This window comes from Budorcas taxicolor, chromosome 7 (assembly GCF_023091745.1).
Source record: "Budorcas taxicolor isolate Tak-1 chromosome 7, Takin1.1, whole genome shotgun sequence".
NCBI lineage: Eukaryota > Metazoa > Chordata > Mammalia > Artiodactyla > Bovidae > Budorcas > Budorcas taxicolor.
Window position 1 is genome coordinate 9315829 of NC_068916.1, and position 24243 is coordinate 9340071.

Consider the following 24243-nt stretch of genomic DNA (forward strand, 5'->3'; position numbering starts at 1 on the left):
TGAGTACTGATTCTTACAAGATATTGAGTCAGTCACTTTGCACATGCTTGTTTATTCAGTCTCCACAACAGCAAGACGTGGCTTCTATTATGTAATATAAAATGAGGCTTTGAGAGAGAAACGATTTCCCTCAAACAAAACAGCTAGTAAATGGCAGACTGGGATGGTGACCTTGGTAGTACAATAGGAGGGAGTGAATCTGACCCTGGCTGCATCAAGCTCTCTGGTCAACCTTCCCTAACGAGTAGTCTTACCCTCATGACTCAGGCTGGAGCTCCAGCTACCACATCAGTGTTCCCTCGCACACACATTCCTCCTATCTCCCAAGTTCACAGCCACGCCAGTCCTGTTGAACCTAGAAAGTACCAAGGGCCCCTGCTGGCTCTTGATGAGACTAGCACAGAAGTGACCACATAATTTTTATTCCTGGGAATTTTCAGGGAGGTGGCTAGACTCGGGGAGGATTCCAGGAGAGAAGGGGCTGCTGTGTCATTGCTGGCCTGTGCTCAGAGGCTCCACTCGCAGCCAAAGTCCGCCCTCCGCGCGCAGGATCAGCTCTGGCTTCCGGCGAGGCTCCTCACCCGGCAGGACGCGGAAGCGCAGTAGCGTGAGCGCCAGGATCACCTTCATCTCTGTCATGGCAAACGTCTGCCCGATGCAGTTCCTGTGGGCCAGAGTGAGGTCTCTGACTGTGCTGGGAACCTTTCTCCAGGCCCCATCGCTCCTAGAATCTAGCTCACAACTCCCACCCCCACCCACAGTGATAGAGAATACGAACGTTGCCTGAGACCCCTACATAGGCTTGACTATCTGAGCCTGACTGAAAACCCAGTCAGCGACACAGACCAGCAGGCAGGGAAACAGGACTCCCAGCACAATGTAGACCCCCTCCTTGGACCCACTATCATTCCCCAAACACTTTCCTATAACTTCCAGGGGAGGGGAGGGAAGGAGAGCCAAAACTCTGGCCATCTTCATTTTTCCCACTCCCCTGCCAGAGAGTCATGTCTGGAATCTCAGTCCCAGAACCCCCAACACACCACCCCATCCCTACCTCAGATGCCCACTACCCTCACCTGGGACCCACTGAGAAGGGAATAAAAGCCAGAGGTGACCTCCCCTTGATGTTTTCTGGCTCGAAGCGGAAGGGGTCATAGACCTGGGGGCAAGACAAGACAAGGCTATTGGGTGGGATCTCCCAGGACATCCATCCTTGGAGAAGCAGATGTGTGTATAATGGGAGGGAGGTGATGTCTGATTTGCCAATCAGAATTCTGTAGTCTCCCCCGGGCCTCTCAATGGGAATGGACAGGGATGATGGAGGTATGGCGTGGGGGAGGCATCACCTCAGGGTCTGGCCACACAGATGGGTTGTGGTGGGTCCCAACAATATTGATGAGGCAGATAACACCTGTGGAACAAGAGAGGGCAGAAGAACTAGGTCCTCACTGCCTCATTGACCCCTCTTTCTCACCAGGAAGTTCCTCCCCTAGTCATTGTGAGTACCTTTAGGGATGACCCGGCCATCTGGAAGCAAAGTGTCCTGGGTATAGCGGCGGGAGATGACTGTGACTGGGGGGTGCAATCGCAGACTCTCCTTGATGCACATGGTCAGGAAGGGCAACTGGGCCAGGTCGTCCCTAAGGAACCCCCACAACAATTATCCACGGAGCAAAAAGAGACACACCACCAGCCCTCCTGGTGCCCCATAAGATCCTCTCTACCCAGAACAGAATCACAGATGGAGCCAATATCTCCAAACTCATTAAGTCATATACATAAATGATACAGCTCTTTCTTTGTCCCTTGTCCCTCAATTAAATGTTTTTTTTAAAGATAGAAAGAAAAGCAGTATCACAGAAGAACCAGACAGAATTGAGTCTGATGTTTTCAGAATCTTTTCTGAGCAACATACCCAAAATCCAGCCATAAAAATATTCAAAAACTTGTATAAAAATATATTATTCTTTACATCAAGAACAAAATCAAAAGGTAGATAAGTAAGAAGCAAAAGAAACAGATTCAATTTTTACTCTTATTTATTACTGCACTACAGACATTAGTTAATGCAACTAGATGGGGCAGGGAGGAGAGAAATACCATTTGAATGTGGGGGTAAATGTGTCATTTTTGGTAGATAGCGATTTTATATTTAGAAAATAAGAGAATTCACTAGGAAACTTCTATACACTTTGAAGATAAGATCCAGTAAGGGGGACTGAGTTTTTTCCCTAATCCTCTTCATTTTGTGTGGTGATTTAAATTAATAAATGGTACAGTTAACTAGTTCAAAATTAGAAAACTACATGCTCTTACGGCCCAACACTCATTTCCCCTCCTCACTGTTTCCCTAAGTAACTTTGTTTTATGTATCCTTCCAGGGAGAGTGTATTGCATTTTAAAAGTTATATAGTGTTCATAGCATGCTGTATAATGTACACCCTGGTCTGTATCTTTCTCATGTAATGGTATATCAGTGTCTTCTTGTACAGCTCCTGGACTTGCATCAAGAATAGGGCCTTCTCTTCTGCAGAACTACAAATAATTTCCCATGGCTTCCTCTAGAGCCTTTGTACCTGTGCATGCTCAATCACTCAGTCGTGTCCTACTCTTTGCGACCTCATGGACTGTAGCCCGCCAGGTTCCTCTGTCCATGGGATTCTCCAGGCAGGAATACTACAGTGGGTCACCATTTTCTGCTCCAGGGGATCTTCCCCACCCAGAGACAGAACCCATGTCTCCTGCATCTCTTGCATTGGCAGGTGGATTCTTCACCACTGTGCCACCTGGGAAGCCCTCTGGAGCCTTTAAGATTCATTTATTTTATATTTTATGTCTTTGATTCATGTCAATGTTACATTCATATAAGACGAGAAAGAGGTTGGATTCATTTTTTCCATCTAGCGCTCCAGTTGTTACAAGAGCTTTTATGAAACAGGCTTTATTTTTCCTATTGATATGACACTCTATATGTAGTGTTACCATGCTCACTGGGCCAGAAATTTATATCCATACATTATTAACTTTCCTATGAGAAATAATAGAAAAGATGGTGATGATATCAACTACCTGGTTTAAATGTAGCAAGAAATGGTAGTGCCTGTATGCCACATGAACATATAGATGTTTCTCCATCCAGGTAGAATATATGACTCACCATAGCACCGAGAGTATTCAAAGGTTAATTTAACAAAATGTGCATATGGTCTCCATGCTAAAATCTCAGACTATAGTTAAACTATATTATTTTAATATCCAAAATTGGTTATCCACTCCACACTGTGGAGTAGTGTGTGTTGATATTATTAATTAATCTACCTTACACAGTCAGTCACATGTACAAATCAAACCCCTCCCTCCCTCCTGCCTCTCACTTCCCTTCTCCCCTACACCCTCTTAGTCTCCATCTCTTCATTTTGGCCACGCTATTTCTTGACCATAGAGCACCTCAAATGCACCTCAAAATATCTACTGCTCATCTTGGAAGATCTAAGTTGAGGACATTTTTTCCAACTTTGATTTTCCTCTCTAAATCGAAACCCCGCCCTGGCCTTCTACACTGGGAGTGTTCTGACCTGGGACTATTCCTCACCAGGCTGAGAGGTCCTGGAAGGCAAGACTGGGTCTGGTCCTTCCTGAGTCTCCAAGACACAGAATGGGACTTAGAAGAATTGGAGATATCATAGAACTGAGAAGAGGGAGGCAGTGTACCAGTGTTTGTTGAATGGGGACTGGATGGAGGAAGATGCGGGTATCCCTGGACAAGTGGTGAATGACTTTAGTCCCTAAGGGTTCCATGTGAATCCTGGACTAAATAATATGAGGATAAAAGGGGCAGGAGATCAGCAAACACTCATGGAGTGAAGATGTGTGAAAACATGTGATTTTTAGAGAGAAAGGTAACAGAGTGGAGGGGAAGTTCACATAATGAATATGTGCTAAGTAGCAACATCTGCCCTCCCACATTGTCACCAGTTATCTCAGAAATCCAAGTTTCTGTCCCCAAAGCCAGAAAACTTTGCCCTGCTATCCATGCTGAGTAACAGATCCAGCTTCTGAGCTTTGCTACTATGCCCACTAAGTAACAATGACAAGATCCACACAAAATTTCCCTTATCCCCAGCCAGGAAACAGAGTCAATGCGAGGGGTTCAGGAGCGCACCATGAGGATTTGCACTCACCACTCAATCTCTTTAGACTCACGGTCCCTCAGAAGGTCTTGCACTTCTTGCCGGCAGCGCTCCTGGTATTCTGGGTGCTTTGCAAGGTTGTACAGGACCCAGGAGAGACCACTAGCTGTGGTGTCATGGCCTGAGGAATATCCAGAAAGGTTTGGATCTCTGGGCTACTTCAGCACCAGAGAGTGGACAATACCCTCCCATAGGGAGGATGGGGAAGGGTTGAGTGGTCCAAGGTCCCCTTGGCAACATCCTGGAGTAGAGAGACCCAGCCTTCTAAGTAGTCCCATACTGGGACTCTCACCCTCAAACATGAAGGTGTCAGCTTCAGCCCGGATATCTTCGTCTGATAATCCCTTCCCATCTTCATCCTGGAGAGAAAGCAAAATCCCCTGAATCACACTAGCTCATAGTCCCTGAGCCTAAACTGCAACAACCTCTGAATCTCCATCATCCATCCAGAAACCCAAGCCCACCCTGAACTCCTAGACCTCTTATGCCCACTCCAGATGTCTCTATTTCTTTGCCTCCTATGTTGTGCCTGGTGATAGGAATCAATGATCCATTAGTATTTTTATGTTTTGACATGATGAGGGATTTTGGAGAAAAAAAGTTAATGTCCACCTGGGTTGCAGGATCATCAACTAGCAACTTGTTTTGTAAGCTAGAGATTGAGCATTGTCCCCAAAGACATCTGCTCACAGGCTCTGTGATTAAATCCAAAGATCTTTTTATCCTAGAGATAGGGAATGGGTATTAAACCTATAAAATCATAGACTGCTTTCTCACCAAAGATGATTTATTTAAGCTCCAAACAATCTCTCTCTTTTCTTCTTTCCTCTCTCCCTCTCTTTCTCTGTCTTCTTATGCCTATCCATATACTTTTCCCTACCCACTATAGGGAAGAAGGGGCAGAAGTATTAGCTGTCCTGTATGGGTTCCAGATTTCAAAATCTGGAGGTAATTCTGCAGTGATGCCAGCATGGCTGCACGTACAGATAAAAGCATCATGGTGCCCTCAAAGGAATTTGCAAATGGAGAACCAGAGCTAAGTTCTACTCTGACTACTGAAATTAATGCTTTGCTCTGATCCAAGGTTCTGCATACATACAATACACAGAGAGAGAGATTAACTTATCAACTTTGAAATAGACTAAAATCTCAGGCCCTTGACAGTTTTAGCAGTCCCTGCAGACAGTATTCCACACAATCATCTATAAAACTTTTCTCTGACCCATACTTCCCTTCCTCAAGCACCTTCTATGACTCCCCAGTACCCTCTGTATCTTATTTAGGTTCTCTGATCAGATCAAAGTCCATTTTACTTCCTAAACTCAGATCCCAGAGGAACCCACCTTGGTCAACAGAAGCACATCGATGAAGTCCAAAGTCTTGGTCTTCACCTTGGCCTTAAGGAAATCATCAGTACCCTCACTGGGAAGGGTGTGGCGCCTCTCCTGAATGACTGCATCTGTGAAGTCGTGTACCAGGCAGCAGGCCCTGTGGAAGCGCCACCAGTCTGGGGTGAGGAAGTACAGAGAGTCCATGTGCAAGAAGATCTGCTGGTTCCGCTTTGCCACAAGTGCACTGAGCTCCAAGATGGTGGCAATATATTCACTGGGCTTCCTGAAGGATGAGAGCATGAAGGGAAGCCACCACTTAAAATACGGGAAGCCCAGAAGCTGCGGGCTACCTCCCTTCAGGAAGCTGAGGCTCCAGAAACAGATGGTTCACAGATACAGTGTAGAGATGAGCCAGGAGATGTGACTCTTCAAACTCCTCTCAACCCACATCCCATCTCCGTGAGCTGCCTCCATGTCCCAGGCACCTAGAGCACAGCTTAGACATCAGGCTTCTCTGCTTTCTCACCCTGTTTCTGTTCCCCTCTCCTTCCCCACACTGTCCACTCAATTCAGACCCTTAACCTCACCGAGCTGATCAATGGGGATAACAGCTTCCCTACGCTCCTTACTTCCAGTGTCAACACAGTTGAATGGTGTTGTGCCTATCACAGTTGGCCTTGAGTCATGTGACAAATGATCTCTTGGACATATTCCAAGCTCAACTTTGACCGTGACCTTCGTGTGCTCAAATATCTTCCTTGGCTCTCTGAAAACCTCAGAATAAAGTTCCTATCCTTTTTGTTTGGTTTCAGAAGGTTTTAAGATATAACCCTGCCCACTCCTCCAAACTTATTTCCAAGGTGTCTCCTCACTATTGCACACACTTTGCTCATTTTAGCCTGCTAGTTTTTATCAAGGGCTTCCCTGGTGGCTCAGAGGTTAAAGCGTTTGCCTGCAATGCAGGAGACTTAGGTTCGATCCCTGGGTCAGGAAGATCCCGTGGAGAAGGAAATGGCAACCCACTCCAGTATTCTTGCCTGGAGAATCCCATGGATGGAAGAGAATGGTGGGCTACAGTCCACAGGGTCGTAAAGAGTCAGAGACGGCCGAGCGACCTCACTTTCCAAGCAATTCTACCTACCTAAAAGGATATCTCCAGAAGTGGGAGGAGGATCCTAAGATGGCAGAGGAATATGATGGGGAGACCACTTTCTCCCCCACAAATTCATCAAAAGAACATTTGAATGCTGAGTAAATTCCACAAAACAACTTCTGAATGCTGGCAGAGGACATCAGGCACCCAGAAAAGCAGCCCATTGTCTTCAAAAGGAGGCAGGAAAAAGTATATAAAAGATAAAAAGAGAGACAAAAGAGGTAGGGACAGAGATCCATCCCGGGAAAGGAATCTTTAAAAAGAGAGAAGTTTCCAAACACCAGAAAACGCTCTCACTGGCAAGTCTGTGATGAGCCTTGGAACCTCAGAGGGCAACATAACTTGGGGGAAAAATAAACAAATAATCAAAACCCACAGATTACATGCCCAATGGTAACTCCCAGCAAAGAAGCAGCACAGATGCCTGCATCCGCCTCTAGCAAGCAGGGGCTGGGCAGGGAGGCACGGGCTGCATTGCTTAGGGTAAAGCCTGGGCCTGAATGCCCCAAGGGCAATCTGAGGGAACTAACTTGAGATAGCAAACGAGACTGTGGGATAGCTATCTCACGTAAAGCCCTAACCTAAGACACCGCCAGGCCCACTCACAGAACAAAGGACTGAGCAGAGCTAGCTGGCTGCAGACCGGGCCATCCCCCGCTGGAGACAGGCAGGCAAGGGCAGCCGGAGCCAGAAGGGGGCAATTGTGGCCCCAGAGAGGTGTCATCTACCCAACTGCAAGCAGGCTTCATTGATAACCAAGACTTCTTGGGATTCTGGATGGTCGACATCCGCCAGGAGGGTCGCAGCCAGAGATCAGCTCCCCAGAAGAGACACACAGCACACCTGAGAAGGTGTGCCCATTGTACACCAAGAAAACTGAGCAGCAGGGATGGGGGAGGTGATAAGTCACAGCAACCACGCTTGCCAAGCACCTGGTCACCTGAGCTGCTCGGACCTGGGAAGGGCACAAAATGCAGGCCCAAACAAGTCTGTGCCTTTGTGGAGCACCCGAGTACCTGAACCTGAGCAGCTTAGACCGGGGAAGTGCATACAACCCAGGGCCATCCTCAGACAGTTCCCGGCAGAGCAACCTAGAGCCTCAGCAGCGTAGACAGGGAAAGCACATACGCTGTGAGCAGGGGCAAACCCAGTGTGGCCAAGACACTGCGGGCACATGCCAGTGTTATTTGTTTGCAGTGTTCCTCCCTCCCCACAGCACGACTGAACAAGTGAGCCTTAAAAAGTGTCCACCACCGCCCCCTTGTGTCAGGGTGGAAATTACGCACTGACGAGACCAGCAAACAGAAGAAGCTAAATCAAACAGAGGGAACTGCCTTGGAAGTGACAGGTGCAGTAGATTAAAACCCTGTAGTTAGCACCAACTACATAGAAAGGGGCCTATAGATCTTGAGAACTATAAGCTGGATCAAGAAACTATCTGAAAATGAACTGACCCCACATTGTCCACAACAACACCAGAGAAAGTCCTAGATATATCTTTACTATTATCATTCTTTAAGTTAAAATTTTTTTTATTTTTGAGTCCTCTATTACTCTTTTAATTTTCATTTTTATAACCTACTGTTACTTTGCATTAAAAACTCTATTTTTTAAAGCAAACTTCATACATATATATTTTATATTTTTTATGGCTTTGTTTTTTTCTTTAATATTGTATTTTTGAGAATACAACCTCTACTCTAGATTTTTAATCTTTGCTTTGTGGTATTTCTAATCAATTTTGTACCTTTAAGAACCCAATCTTCATACCCATTTTGACTTGGGAGTGAGATTACTGGCTTGACTGCTCTCTCCCCCTTTTGACTCTCCTTTTTCTCCACCAGGTTGCCTCTACCTCCTCCCTCCCCCTTCTCTTCTCTACTCAACTTTGAATCTCTTTGTGTGTTCTGGGCTGTGGAGAACACTTAGGGAACTGATTACTGGCTGCATCTATCTCTCACCTTTTGATTCCCCCTTTTATCTCCTGGCCACCTCTGTCTCCTTCCTCCCTCTTCTCTTCTCTTCTCTGTGTAACTCCATGAACATCTCTGAGGGATCCACACTGTGGAGAGCACATAGGGAACTGACTAGCTTACTGATTACTGGCTAGCTCACTCTCGTCCTATTTGATTCCCCCTCTTCTCCTCCTGGTCACCTCTATCTCTCTCCTCCCTCTTCTCTTCCTCATGTAACTCTGTGAACCTCTCTGGGTGTCCCTCACTGTGGAGAAACTTTTCATCTCTAACTTAGATGTTTGATCATTGGTGCTGTATAGATGGAGAAGTCTTGAGGCTACTGTAAGAATAAGACTGAAAACCAGAGGCAGAAGGCTTAAGTCTGAATCCTGAGAACACCAGAGAACTCCTGACTCCAGGGAACATTGCTCAATAGGAGCTCATCATACGCCTCCATACCAACACTGAAACCAAGCACCACCCAAGGGCCAACAAGTTCCAGAGCAAGACATACCATGCAAATTCTCCAGCAACACAGGAATATAGCCCTGAGCCTCAATATACAGGCTGCCCAAAGTCACACCAAACCCATTGACATCTCATAACTCATTACTAGTCACTTCATTGCACTCCAGAGAGAAGAAATCCAGCTCCACCCACCAGACACCGACACAAGCTTCCCTAACCAGGAAACCATGACAAGCCACTGGTCCAACCCCACCCACAGTAAGGAAACTCTACAATAAAGAGAACACCAGAAACTGCCAGAATAAAGAAAGGCCACCCTAAAAACAGAAATATAAACAAGATGAAAAGGCAGAGAAATGCCAGCAGGTAAAGGAACAGTATAAATGCCCACAAAACCAAACAAAAGAGAAAGAGATAGGGAATCTCCCTGATAAAGAATTAAGAATAATGATGGTGAAAATGATCCAATATATTGAAAACAAAATGGAGTTACAGATAACTAGAGCAGAGGCAAGGACTGAAAAGATGCAAGAAAGGTTTAACAAGGACATAGAAGAAATAAAAAAGAGTCAATATATAATGAATAATGCAATAAATGACATCAAAAACAATCTGGAGGGAACCAACAGTAGAATAATGGAAGCAGAAGATAGGATAAGTGAGGTAGAAGATAGAATGGTGGAAATAAATGAAATAGAGAGGAAAAAAGAAAAATGAATTAAAAGAAATGAGGACAATCTCAGAGACCTCTAGGACGATGTTAAATGCTCAAACATGCAAATCATAGGAGTCCCAGAGGAAGAAGACAAAAAGAAAGACCATGAGAAAATACTTGAGGAGATAATAGTTGAAAACTTCCCTAAAATGGGGAAGGAAATAATCACCCAAGTCCAGGAAACCCAGAGAGTCCCAAACAGGATAAACCCAAGGTAAAACACCCCAGGGCACATATTAATCAAATTAACAAAGATCAAACACAAAGAACAAATATTAAAAGCAGCAAGGGAAAAACAACAAATAACACACAAGGGGATTCCAATAAGGATAACAGCTGATCTTTCAATAGAAACGCTTCAGGACAGAAGGGAATGGCAGGACACACTTAAAGTGATGAAAGAAAATAACCTACAGCCCAGATTACTGTACCCAGCAAGGATCTCAATCAAATATGAAGGAGAAATCAAAAGCTTTACAGACAAGCAAAAACTGAGGGAATTCAGCACCACCAACCCAGCTCTCCAACAAATGCTAAAGGATCTTCTCTAGACAGGAAACACAGAAAGGATGTATAAACTCAAACCCAAAACAATAAAGTAAATGGCAACGGGATCATACTTACCAATAATTACCTTAAATGTAAATGGGTTGAATGCCCCAACCAAGAGACAAAGACTGGCTGAATGGATACAAAAACAAGACCCTTATATATGTTGTCTACAAGAGACCCACCTCAAAACAAGGGACACATACAGACTGAAAGGGAAGGGCTGGAAAAAGATATCCCATACAAAGAGAGACCAAAAGAAAGCAGGAGTAGCAATACTCTTATCAGATAAAATAGACTTTAAAACAAAAGCTGTGAAAAGACAAAGAAGGACACTACCTAATGATCAAAGGATCAATCCAAGAAGTGATATAACAATTATAAATATATGTGCACCCAACATAGGAGCACCGCAATATGTAAGACAAATGCTAACAAGTATGAAAGGGGAAATTAACAATAACACAATAATAGTGGGAGACTTTAATACCCCACCCACACCCATGGATAGATCAACTAAACAGAGAATTAACAAGGAAACACAAACTTTAAATGATACAATAGACCAGTTAGACCTAATTGATATCTATAGGACATTTCACCCCCAAACAATGAATTTCACCTTTTTCTCAAGTTCACACGAAACCTTCTCCAGGATAGATCACATCCTGGGCCATAAATCTAGCCTTGGTAAATTCAAACTATTGGAAATCATTCCAAGCACCTTTTCTGACCACAATGCAGTAGGATTACATCTCAGTTACAGGAGAAAAACTATTAAAAATTCCAACATATGGAAGCTGAACAACACCCTGCTAATAACCAACAAATAACAGAAGAAATCAAAAAAGAAATCAAAATATGCATAGAAATGAATGAAAATGAAAACACAACAACCCAAAACCTGTGGGACACTGTAAAAGCAGTGCTAAGGGGAAGGTTTATAGCAATACAGGCATACCTCAAGAAACAAGAAAAAAGTCAAATAAATAAACTAACTCTACACCTAAAGCAACTACAAAAGGAAGAAATGAAGAACGCCAGGATTGGAGGGAGGGGTGTTCAGGATGGGGAACACGTGTATACCTATGGCTGATTCATGTTGATGTATGGCAAAACCAATAGAATATTGTAAAGTAATTAACCTCCAAATAAAATAAATAAATTTATATTTTTAAAAATTAGGACAGAAATAAATGCAAAAAAAAAAAAAAACAAACAAAAGAGACCATAGCAAAAATCAACAAAGCCAAAAGCTGGTTCTTTGAGAAGATAAATAAAATTGACAAACCATTAGCCAGACTCATCAAGATACAAAGGGAGAAAAATCAAATCAATAAAATTAGAAATTAAAATGGAGAGATCACAACAGACAACACAGAAATACAAAGGATCATAAGAGACTACTATCAGCAACCAGATGCCAATAAAACGGACAACTTGGAAGAAATGGAAAAAATCTTAGAAAAGTACAACTTTCCAAAACTGAACCAGGAAGAAATAGAAAATTTTAACAGACCCATCACAAGCACAGAAATTGAAACTGTAATCAGAAATCTTCCAGGAAACAAAAGCCCAGGACCAGACGGCTTCACAGCTGAATTCTACAAAAAATTAAGGAAGAGCTAACACCTATCCTACTCAAACTCTTCCAGAAAATTGCAGAGGAAGGTAAACTTCCAAACTCATTCTATGAGGCCACCATCACCCTAATACCAAAATCAGACAAAGATGTCATGAAAAAAGAAAACTACAGGCCAATATCACTGATGAACATAGATGCAAAAATCCTTAACAAAATTCTAGCAAACAGAATCCAATAACACATTAAAAAGATCTCCATATTCATTTATTATCAAATATGTAGTTTGTGGGATTGGCTGGAGCAAAATACTATAAATAAACAGAGAACCACTAGCAAAAAAAAAAAAAAAAATCATATTCATCATGACCAAGTGGGCTTTATCCCAGGGATGCAAGGATTCTTCAGTATCCTCAAATTAATCAATGTAATACACCAGATTAACAAATTGAAAGATGAAAACCATATGATTATCTCAATAGATGCAGAGAAAACCTTTTCAAAATTCATCATCCATTTATGATAAAAACCCTCCAGAAAGTAGGAATAGAAGGAACACACCTCAACATAATAAAAGCTATATATGACAAACACTCAGCAAACATTATCCTCAATGGTGAAAGATTGAAAGCATGTCCCCTAAAGTCAGGAACAAGACAAGGGTGCCCACTCTCACCACTACTATTCAACATAGTTTTGGAAGTTTTGGCCACAGCAATCAGAGTAGAAAAGGGAATAAAAGGAATCCATATTGGAAAAGAAGTAAAACTCTCACTGTTTGAAGGTGACATGATCCTCTACAGGGAAAACCCAAAACACTCTGCCAGAAAATTACTAGAGCTAATCAATGAATATAGTAAAGTTGCAGGATATAAAATCAACACACAGAAATCCCTTGCATTTCTATACACTAATAATGAGAAAAAAGAAAGAGAAATTAAGGAAACAATTCCATTCACCATTGCAATGAAAAGAATAAAATACTTAGGTATATATCTACCTAAATAAACAAAAGATCTATATATAGAAAACTATAAAACACTGATGAAAGAAATCAAAAAGGACACTAATAGATGGAGAAATATACTGTGTTCATGGATTGGAAGAATAAATATAGTGAAACTGAGTATACTACCCAAAGCAATCTACAGATTCAATGCAATCCCTATCAAGCTGCCAACGGTATTTTTCACAGAACTAGAACAAATAATTTCATCATTTGTATGGAAATACAAAAACACTTCGAATAGCCAAAGCAATCTTGAGAAAGAAGAATGGAACTGGAGGAAACAACCTGCCTGACTTCAGGCTCTACTACAAAGCCACAGTCATCAAGACAGTATGGTGCTGGCACAAAGACAGAAATATAGATCATTGGAACAAAATAGAAAGCCCAGAGATAAATCCACACACCTATGGACACCTTATCTTTGACAAAGGAGGCAAGAATATACAATGGAGAAAAGACAATCTCTTTAACAAGTGGTGCTGGGAAAACTGGTCAACCCCTTGTAAAAGAATTAAACTAGAACACTTTCTAACACCATACACAAAAATAAACTCAAAATGGATTAAAGATCTAAACATAAGACCAGAAACTATAAAACTCCTAGAGGAGAACATAAGCAAAACACTCTCCGACATAAATCACAGCAGGATCCTCTATGACCCACCTCCCAGAATATTGGAGATAAAAGCAAAAATAAACAAATGGGACCTCATTAAAGTTAAAAGCTTCTGCACAACAAAGGAAACTATAAGCAAGGTGAAAATACAGCCTTCAGAATGGGAGAAAATAATAGTAAATGAAGCAACTGACAAAGAATTAATCTCAAAAATATACAAGCAACTCCTATAGCTCAATTCCAGAAAAATAAACGACCCAATCAAAAAATGGGTCAAAGAACTAAACGGACATTTCTCCAAAGAAGACATACAGATGGGTAACAAACATGAAAAGACCCTCAACACCACTCATTATCAGAGAAATGCAAATCAAAACCCCAATGAGGTACCATTTCACGCCAGTCAGAATGGCTGCGATCCAAAAGTCTACAAGCAATAAATGCTGGAGACGGTGTGGAGAAAAGGGAACACTCTTACTCTGTTGGTGAGAATGCAAACTAGTACAGCCACTATGGAGAACAGTGTGGAAATTCCTTAAAAACCTGGAAATAGAAACCCACAGCAATCCCACTGCTGGGCATACACACCGAGGAAACCAGAACTGAAAGAGACACGTTCATCAACCCCAACGTTCATCACAGCACTGTGTATAATAGCCAGGACATTGAAGCAACCTAGAATGTCCATCAGCAGATGAATGGATAAGAAAGCTGTGGTACATATACACAATGGAATATTACTCAGACGTTAAAAAGAATGCATTTGAATCAATTCTAATGAGGTGGATGAAACTGGAGCCTATTGTACAGAGTGAAGTAAGCCAGAAAGAGAAACACCAATACAGTACAATAACGCATATACATGTTATTTAGAAAGATGGTAACAATAACCCTGTATGTGAGACAGCAAAAGAGACAAAGATGTATAGAACAGTCTTTTGGACTCTGTGGGAGAGGGCAAGAGTGGGATGAAATGGGAGAATGGCATTGAAACACGTATATTATCATATGTGAAACAAATCGCTAGTCCAGGTTTGATGCATGATACAGGATGCTCGGGCCTTGTACACTGTGATGACCCAGAGGGATGGGATGGGGAGGGAGGTGGGAGGGTGTTCAGAATAGGGAACATATGTACACCCATGGTGGATTCATGTCAGTGTATTGCAAAACCAATACAATATTGTAAAGTAATTAGCCTCCAACTAAAATAAATAAATTTATATTTTAAAAAAGAGGTAAAAAAAGATATCTCCTCCTTTCCCTTGCTGTTGTTCAATTTCCAGATCTGACCCACCTCCTCCAGGAAGTCCTTTCTGATTGTCCTAGCCAGTCTCCCCTCCCTCATCTATTCCTTTGGGTCTATGTCTCATGTTCCCAGGCCCTTGGCCAAGACTCACTCTTGGCAATTGCTATCATAACTGAAGACGCATTTCTGCAAACTGTCCAGGGTCATGAGGCTGATGTGTTCAAACATGTCCAGATGGGTGTGGCCTTCTGTGATCAGACGCTGCCACTTGGCCTGGACAGAGAAGGGAACAGTGTTAGAGCTGAAAGCTTGTTTCTCTGAGCCTCTCCTCAGTCTGAACCACTTGGATGGACTCCCCCAGATCCTGCATCCTGGGCCTGGACTCCCCTTTCCAGGAAGAACCAGGCTTGGGTGGGAGTGAAAGTTGTTACTGTTAGGACATTAAGTCTCCATGGCTAGGAGTCAGGAGATCTGGGTTTTTTAAATCCTGGCTCTGCTTCCAACATCTTTGTATCCTGTGGTAACAATGCATAAAGTGGGTACAGAGCAAATGTTAACTTTCTTCCTGCTTATTTTGATAAATTGATTAAGAAAATGTCCCCTATGTTGAAAGAAGTAGTCTTACATGAACCCTGAGTAACCCTGCCCTTTAATGTTGGGTATGCAAAAAAAAAAAAAAAAAATTGCAAGACCTCTACATTCTTTACCTTAACCATTTTGCAGAGTTATATTTATAGGCAACAACCTTGAGGGGTGAGGTTATGTCTCCCCCTGGACAAATATCAAGCTTCCTCCTAATTCTATAAAATTCAGAGTCCCTAAACCTATACTCCTACCCCCAGTAATACAGCATGCTACATGAACAGGCAGCAATCAAAGTCCACTTGTGGCATCTACATGGGATTTGGTGACATGGAGGAAGAATGCAACCAACTAGAAGCACATGCTGTTTGCTGTGCCAAAAGTAAGAAACTGTCCTTTGTCTCTGACCCAGGATCTCATGTATTCTGGCAGAATCCATGAAACAGTGGCAAGCTCACTTGAAGCTTGTATGTAGGAAAAAATCCCAAACGCTTCACAGAAACCTGCCTTCTAGTCCTTCATTTCCCTATGTATATATCCCAAGCCTTTTCAATGTAATTTTTCAGAAGCCTCTATTATGAGATGGAGCCTATTTCACCATCTTTCATTTATGACCTGCTTCTGGACTTGTTTTGGCCAGTAGACCATGCTGAAAATGATGAGATGCTCATCCCAAACCTAGATCCCAAGGGACATTGCAGTTCCTCTCAATCTGATGGAACCCTGCTTCTGTGATGTGAACAAGCCTCAGATACCTTCTAAAGGAAGACAGTCATGAAAGGAAGTCCATTTGCCCCAGGGGAGGTCGTCCTAGATCAAATTGCAGTCAGCCAAGCTCTTAATGTGACAGAGCACAGAACTTCAGCTCAGCAAAGCTTCCTATCTGACCCACAGCTGATCACAGATACACGGGCGGCCCCGTCCACCTCCACAAGGACTGGCCAACTGACTCACAGTCCTGTTGTCAATACTAAACTCTTATTGTTTCAAAGCTGTTACTCAGGAATAACCACTACACAGTGTGCATCATTATCACCAAACGTGTTCCCAGATTTCAAGGCTTCCCTAGTGGAAATAGAGAAACTAAAACCTACTGTGTGCCAGAGACATGGCTTCATATGTCTTGACCCCCTGCAAAGCAGGGATCACAGTGTACAGCTGAAGAAACTGAGGCTCAGAAAGAAAGAACGATGGACTCAAGCTTCCCAGAAGAGGCAGAATTCCAAAACAATATCTCTGAGTCCCCATTGTCCCCAAGACTCCAGATGGGACCCTAGGTTCAAGAGACTCACATGCATGATGTCTGCGCTCTTGGTGAAAATCTTCACATAGGGCTTCAGGATGTTGAAGTGAAAGGCAGGTGTCAGCATGCGACGGTGCCTGCTCCACTTGTCACCAGCACTCAGCAGGAGCCCATCCCCTAGCAGAGATAGCCATGGGGAGTGGGCAAAGGAAGACCTTCTCCTGGGTCCCCAGGGTCATCCCCAACCCCCTTTACAAACAGTTACTCACCCAGCCATGGCTTCAGAAAGTCATAGAAGATCACATCCTTGGGTGCAGCAGCAGCTGACATGAAAGAGGACCATCAGGGGCCAGGGAGAGGGGGAGGGGAGGATTTTTTGTGTGGAATAGAGGATCCCAGCCAGGAATCTGCCCTTTCTGAGCCCTCCATAGCAGGAATGGGATCAAGAGCATAGGAAGCCAGAAGCCAGGTGGAGAGATGACAGAAGGCAGGGACCAGACCAGGCTGAAAACCAGAAAAGAGCAAAGCAGAGTCCATAAACACAACTCTGTGTGCTTTGACACACCCCAATAGGACACAACATGCCCCAACATTCCCTGACATGGCTCCTACATGGTCCAACAGGTTATGAAGACACAGGCATAACCCAGCACTCTACAAAACATCATTATGGGGACCAAGGACACCTCATCTGCCCAGTACTGACCTCTCCTGAGACATCTGACATGGCCATATGTGTTAACATGTCCTGACATGGCCCCAACATGAATGACACAACCTGATATGACCCAACAACTCTGCCATGGACCTGAAGACCATCTGACCTGACCTCAGTGTGCCCCAGGCAGGCTCCAGACAGGACTTGAATATACTGATGACCTGAACCATACCTGAACCAGGTGTCCCAAGCATACCCTAAAACCTGCATCAGATGAGACTCACATAAGGTCTCAGGCATTTCTCAGAGTGACCCTGAGTCCCAGACCCCAGACAGACCCCAAATGTGGCCCAAACATGACCAGCAGGAGAATCAGACAATCTCAGAGAAGAACCAGTCAGGCCCTAACATGCCTCAGATATCTTTGGCCACAGCTGAGCCTCAGGTATGAATCTCTGAGCTCAGGTGTGAACATATATCAGGTGTCACAGCTGTAACCAGAGTTCAGGGAGAAACATAAACCTGACCAGACATGGCCATGCATCCCACATCACACAGACATGCCCTAGGCATGAGTAGACATGTCTGGAGGTCAGGCAGATGAGGGGTCCAGGTGAGAGAGACACGTTGGTATCTCTGCCGCGCCCCCCTCTGCTTGCACCCTGGTCACTCACACACCTGAAAGTAACACTTTGTCCATGGCAACAAGCAAGCTGTGGCCAGGGAGGCATCTACCTGGAGCAAAGAGCACAGGCTTGATGCAGGTGGCGTGGAAGATGCGGATGATCACATTCCAGGAGCCGACCTACTAGCAGTACACATCCCCATAGGTGCTGGTCAGGCCCTGTGTGTACAGGAGACCTTCCTCTTAGCTCCAAATCTGGAGAGGAACAAAAAGGACCCAATTCACAATCTTCTAGGCTGCCAGAGGCAAGGACTGGCAAGGCAGTGATTGACACCTGCACCTGTGGATCACCTCTAGCAGCTGCTCCTCTGTTCTCAGTCTCTTCCCAGGGTCCCTCCCGCACTTTGTATGAACTGGGATCTGTTGGGTACAGAATGGGCTTCCAGGTGGTGCTAGTGGTAAAGAACCCACCTGTTAATGCAGGAGATATAAGAGATAGGGGTTCAATCCCTGGGTCAGGAAGATCCCCTGGAGGAGGGCATGGCACCCCCACACCAGTATTCTTGCCTGGAGAATCCCACAGACAGAGAAGCCTGGTGGGCTACAGTCCATGGGGTCACACAGAGTTGGACATGACTGAAGCGACTCAGCATGCATGCAAGGATACATGATAGAAAGGGGACTTCCCTGTTTGGACCCCAAACACCATTTTCATGCAACTTCTCTTCCGTCCCCATATTCCAGGTGGAGAAACTCTGGCTCTACATAATAAAGTAATTTGCCGACATTCTCATAGACAGTAATCCTGAGGTGGAAGTCCAAGTCTGTCCAAACACAGAGCTTGAGTTCTTAGCCATTAAACTGATCTGAACCCCAAAACAATAGCTCAGAGGACCCTGTGCCTCCAAGACCAGGCACTCAGAGGCTTGTGGATGCAGGAACTGGTCCTATGAATCTGGCAAGGGAAATTAAAGGAAATCTTATCATTTTCCTAGAAATGTTGTGAATGAGCTGACTTTTCTGTGGGAATTGAGCTTCTGGGCTTCATCTTAACCAGGATGAGAAGGAAGCCATCACAGATGAACTCGGGACTAAATGATGAAGACAGATGTCTGATGACATTATTTAGTATCTGGAGCCCAGCTAGGCCTGAATATACCCTCAAGGAGAGTGACTTCAAAGTCAATTGATTTTGTGGCAAAGTTCATAGTAGGGTGGTTTTTTTCCCCACTACTAACAATGAAAAATAACTTCAGCAGCCAGAGGCAGCCAGGGTGCTTCCAAGGCTCACCCAGCATTCTGGTGTCAGAGCCAAGGTTTCTGCAGCATGTTGCCTGTCCCCTTTGCTTGCTTGGACTGTCGAAGGGTGGGAGGGGCAGAGGACAAAGGAAGGGAGCCAGGGTGTGGTAGAGTCTCCTCAGGAAGATTCCTGGGGACTGGAGAAGGAAGGCACTGAATTGGAAGTGGTCAAGCCCAAGGACTGGGTCAAAGAAACTGACCCTTCAGAGAGGTAGATGTCATGGAAATAGCAACCCGGATCCTGCACCAGCTAGAAGCCTTTGTTGCTCTCGGACAGGGGATGAGTGGGATGAGGACAGACCTGGAAAGGGGTCTAGGAGGCCATGGTTGCGATTGACATCCCTCTACTCTCTGCTTGAAAAAATTTCTGCTCATCACTCCAGACCCAGTTCCAGAAACTCCACCTCCAGGAAGCCTTCCAGCATGCCCCAGCAGAGAGCCTTGCTTCTTCTCTGCATTGTCACAGACCAACATCTTCCTCTGGCCAGGTCCTGACCTACCACACCAGATATGTGACCTCAAGACTAAGGGTGTCCTTCACCCAGAACACCAGGGTTGGGTAGAGACTGCTTTGGAAGGAGGGAAGAGGCAGCGAGAATGGTATTGGTGAATATTTGAAGGAAAGAGAAAGATGGCTGAGAGAGACGAGGGGAAGTGTAGTGGGGTTGGTAGCGGCCCCATAGAAGCTTGGCAGGAAGGAGCTGGAAGCCCAGAGGTGTGTCATGACACCCACCATCACAAGCTCTGCATGGGTACCTGAGGCGTTGGCGACAGTCCGGATCATGTCAGGGTGGCAGAAAATGATGATGGGAATGGCAGGGCCAAGGCAGATCCTAAATCCATGGGGGTACTTGGCTACAAGCTGGGTGAAGTCCCGCATGCCCTTCTCCGTGGGTGGGTACTGCAAGCAAGGAAACAGCCATCACTCTTTTAAAGAAGCCACTGCAGCGGACAGTGTGTGGGATTCTGCACAGATGGAGGGAACTTCTGCTTCCTCCTTCCCTCTGGGAGAGAGAGGGTCCTGGAGCATTTCCAAGTCCCAAGGATATACCCCAGAGCACAGGAAAAGACAGGCTCTCTGCCCACAGGGAGGCTGACCTTGGCTTGAGAAGGCAAGTTTTTCTTGACCTGGGAGTGATTTCAGCCCCAAGGGGTGGCCATAGAAGGAGATGCTCATTGGGGAGAAGGGATGCCCACTGGGGAGGTTTGTGGATAGCAGGGTGGCCTCAGGACTCCTCCCTGGGTTTGTTCTCACTTTATTTCATATTCTGTTCCATCTACATAGCCTCCAGTTCCTGGCATGCTGAAGGGTCTGCAGATCTAGGACCTTCCAGTCCTGATCTACTGCAAGGGACAGATGTGAACTCTGTTTATCCATCAGGAGAACAGCTCTAATCTCTGCTGGCTGGGCTCTGCATCCTGTCTAACTTATGGGCATACCATTTACACAGAAGAAACAGAGGCCATGTTCCCCAAAGGGGGTAGAAGAGAGGGTTGTCTTCTGGTGAAACCCTCAGAATCCTCCCCGTCTGGATGCTCCATTCAAGTGTGACAAACACCCCCAGATGCTCTTGGCAAGTGAACATAAGTCACTTTCACCTCTGTGACTTGCTTTCCTCTGACCAAAGGCCAGCTGAGCACTCAAAGCACTTGAGATTGGTCTAGAGAGGAAGAGTCACTTATCTGAGGTCACACAGAAAGAGAGGCTAGAGAAAGGAAGACTGACCAAGACCAGACCCCACTGCCAAGCTGTTAGAGGGGACGGCAGAACTGCAGTGACTTTGTAACATTCCTACTTCCCCCAGACTTGGCCGAGACCATTTCAAGACCCAGAATCTCAGGAAATCTTCCCTGCAGGCTTTAGAATCTATGTCCCTTCTGAATGTTGCCATAATAAACAGTAAATTTGCAGTAAGTCCTCGCCCAAATTGTAGTTCTCATCCCAGGAAGGAAAGAAAAATTGCATTCATCTCTTAGCTGGGCTGCTAGGCAGAAGGTGCTGGATACCCATTCATTTGACTTTGACCGAGCGAGGTGATGGAAAGTTCATTACCTAGGTCCTCAAGCATTTATTTTGCATGCCAGCCCTGCACTTGGCAATGTAGTGTCTGCTCACCAGAACTATCATCAAATTGGGAGGTGGTTAATAAGTAACTGGACAATTCACTGTTCAATTATGAGAAAGGCCAATGAAAGTCCAAGGTCTGGGGTACAAGGTGGGCAGGTGTGGAGGAGAGGAAGGTCTAAAAAGGCTTCTGAAAGAGGAAATGGTTGACCAACTTTATCCAGATGGGGCAAGGAGACCAGTGGGACCTCTTAGTTGGGGGGCAGTAAGAGAAGAGGGAGGGATCCCTGAAAGGGGAGGGTGTGAGTAGCTCTACGCCATAGGTGGGGATGGGAAGGTGATAGCTGTTTCCTGGAAGAAAGCTGTAACCCAGAATGAAAAGACACAGGAAAGTGGCCACATGCAGAGCAGACCCTGGACAACACCCTTGAGGAGGTCTCAAGGCCACCATGCAGACTAGAGAGGCCAAGGGACCAGGTTCTATGCAGCCTGGACTCAGAGGTGCACAAATGTGTGCAAGGCAGGCAGGAAATGGACCCCAGAGCAGGCTAGGGCTGGAAAGACAGGATGTAGGGAAGGTCTCGATGGCAGAGCAGAGGAATGAGTGAGGGAGGGAAGAGGGGGCTCCCTGGCCTCCCTGGCTTCTCTGATGTCCTAGACCCCAGCCCAAACCCTGAGGCCTATTCATGAAGTCCATCCAACCTGATCCCCCGGATCTGTCCTGCTGCTCACACTCACCTGGCCCATGTGACCCAAGAACCAGTTGCGTTTTGGGGGCTGCGGGAAACATCGGAGGCGCCGAGAGTTGTTGTAGGAGGTGTAGGTCCAGGCCAGGACGCGGGCCAAGATCCAGGAGGCACCAACCAGCAGCAGCAGCAGCCACGGGGAGGCTGCCACCAGCCCGAGCCCCAGCCAGGACAGGCTCAGCTCCAGCATCCTGTGGTCAGATGGGGTGGAGGGTGAGTCCTGAGGATTAAGGAAGAGACAGTGATGGTGAGCTGTGAGGCAGAGATGGAACGAGGGAGAGGAGCAAGGGAGTGAGGGGCAGGGATGGAGAGTGATGGGGACGGGCAAGAAGGGGTCAGAGACAGGCAGACGGGCTGGGAGAGGGGAGGGAGAAACAGAAATTCAGAGGAAGAGGGAGAGAGAGACTGAGGCTGGAAGAGGAAAGGGAGAACCAGAGAAATTCAGAGGAAAGACAGAGAGGCAAAGAGAGAGAGACAGAAAGACATGCACACAGACTGTGTGTATTCACTTCCCAGGCCAGTTTATTGCCTGGAGCCACTGCCTAGGGCAGTCTTCCCCATCCCTGGCTATGGCACCCCCGCCTCCTCACCACCTGCCTCTTGTCTCCCAACCTAGCACTTTGTGTCAGGAGTGGCTTGCTGCCACACGGATTCCTGCCCCCCCCCCCCCCCCCCCCCCGCCCCAGAAAGCCTCTCTCCCTGGCTTGACCTCTGATCTAGGGGAGACTGGGCTTGGTGGCCCAGTCAGCCAATCCCCACAGCCTCTTTACCACCCCCACCCCACTCCTGGCAGCTGCCCAGATAGACTTTGGAGGAAGAGGGACTATACTGAGAGAGGTCTGCAAATCAGCTCAGAGTACCATAGTGTGAAAATTGGATCTGCAGGACTCAGTACCTCCCATGATAACGAGCTGGGGGGCGGGAAAGAGTGACTCTGAATCTCAAGTTTACAGCCTCCCCTGCCCTTCCAAGCTCAGGGTGAAGCAGGCAAAAGCATAAAGGTTCAGGTGCCAGGTGAGCAGGGGAAACATCTCCTGGACTCTTTGTGGGCCAGAAGGACATGATGCACAGATGGGCTTCCCTGGTGGCTCAGATGGTAAAGAATCTGCCCATAATGAGGGAGACCTGGGTTCAATGCCTGGGTCGGGACAATCTCCTGGAAAAGGGAATGGCAACCCACTCCAGTGTTCTTGCTTGGAGAATTCCATGGACAGAAGAGCCTGGTGGGCTACAGTTCACAGGGTCACAAAGAGTCAGACATGACTGAGCAACTGACACACTAGGCACAAAATCAGGAAGCTCAGAATTATGAAGCCTCTGGTCTCCAGGGCACACAGCCTGGCAGGAGTTCAAGTCCTATTTCCAAGCAACCCAGGGCCTGGGGTGAGACATGACTTTTGGGAACAGAATAGAATCCAGCCTGACTGTGGATTACCTGCATCAGATTCAGAGGGTAAAGGGCCCAGTTGGAAGAGGACATCTAGAGGCATGAGGGTAAGGCTGCAAGGGGCTCATAGGGAATAGGGTCCACACAGGGGAGGGAAGAGCTGGAATATCCTGAGTAGGCAGCCTCACCGTGACTATGGGCTGTGCCGACCTTCCCTGGGCTCAGTCTTCCCATCTGGCAAATGGGATTGTTGGATGAGTGCCTTGAGAGGGGCACCAAAGAGGATTTCATGGAAAAACGGGAAGGATCAGGAGCCCCAAACCTCCTTCCCCCAACCCTGGTGAGGGGATTCAAGAGCAGGATCCTAAAACTCTCAGTGGTGTGGTGTGTACCCGCCCCCCCCCACTCCCCACCCCCACCCCAAGCCCTGCATAATCTCCTTCCCCTCTGCAGGAGATTTCACCACCTGACAGTCCCATTCACACCAGGGCCCGGCAGGCAAAGCCAGAATATGATAAACCACGCAGAGTCCTGGGACACACAAGAGACACACAAGAGACCAGTGCCCAGAGGGGCTCAGCTCACTGCAGACCTACTGTGTGCCAGGAATAGGCAGTCATCCTACAGCAGGACCACAGCCATCACACCAACATTTTTCCACATAAGCCATGGAAGCTGTTTTAAGTTCTCTAAGTATATTAACCTTTTTTTTTTTTATTTTCATTTTATAAATGAGGAAACTGAGACAAAAACTATGTGAGTGGCTTGCCCAAAGCCACACAGCTGTCAGACCAGGCTGTGCCCAGACTTCACCCTGGGTA

General features: G+C 45.8%; 1 protein-coding gene across 1 annotated transcript; it reads right to left on the minus strand.

Moving 5' to 3' along the window:
• Nucleotides 1–489: 489 nt before the first annotated feature.
• Nucleotides 490–22225, minus strand: LOC128050411 (cytochrome P450 4F2-like). Its single transcript, XM_052642662.1, has 12 exons — nucleotides 22028–22225; nucleotides 19981–20125; nucleotides 16912–16965; nucleotides 16692–16819; nucleotides 14969–15090; nucleotides 5534–5804; nucleotides 4483–4549; nucleotides 4182–4311; nucleotides 1507–1640; nucleotides 1347–1411; nucleotides 1077–1159; nucleotides 490–664 (listed from the first exon to the last, which is right to left on the minus strand). Exons 1-12 carry the CDS (start codon nucleotides 22223–22225, stop codon nucleotides 490–492), a joined length of 1572 nt encoding a protein of 523 aa, XP_052498622.1.
• Nucleotides 22226–24243: the final 2018 nt, after the last annotated feature.

What these genes read in the sequence shown, in the direction of transcription:
- LOC128050411 (XM_052642662.1), bottom strand. Translation starts at nt 22,225, where the DNA reads ATGCTGGAGCTGAGCCTGTCCTGGCTGGGGCTCGGGCTGGTGGCAGCC. An exon ending in GACTGTCGCCAACGCCTCAG is followed by an intron (nt 16,966 to 19,980) that starts GTACCCATGCAG and finishes CTTTCATGTCAG; the next exon opens with CTGCTGCTGCACCCAAGGAT. An exon ending in CTGTGTGGCCAGACCCTGAG is followed by an intron (nt 1,160 to 1,346) that starts GTGATGCCTCCC and finishes TCTTGCCCCCAG; the next exon opens with GTCTATGACCCCTTCCGCTT.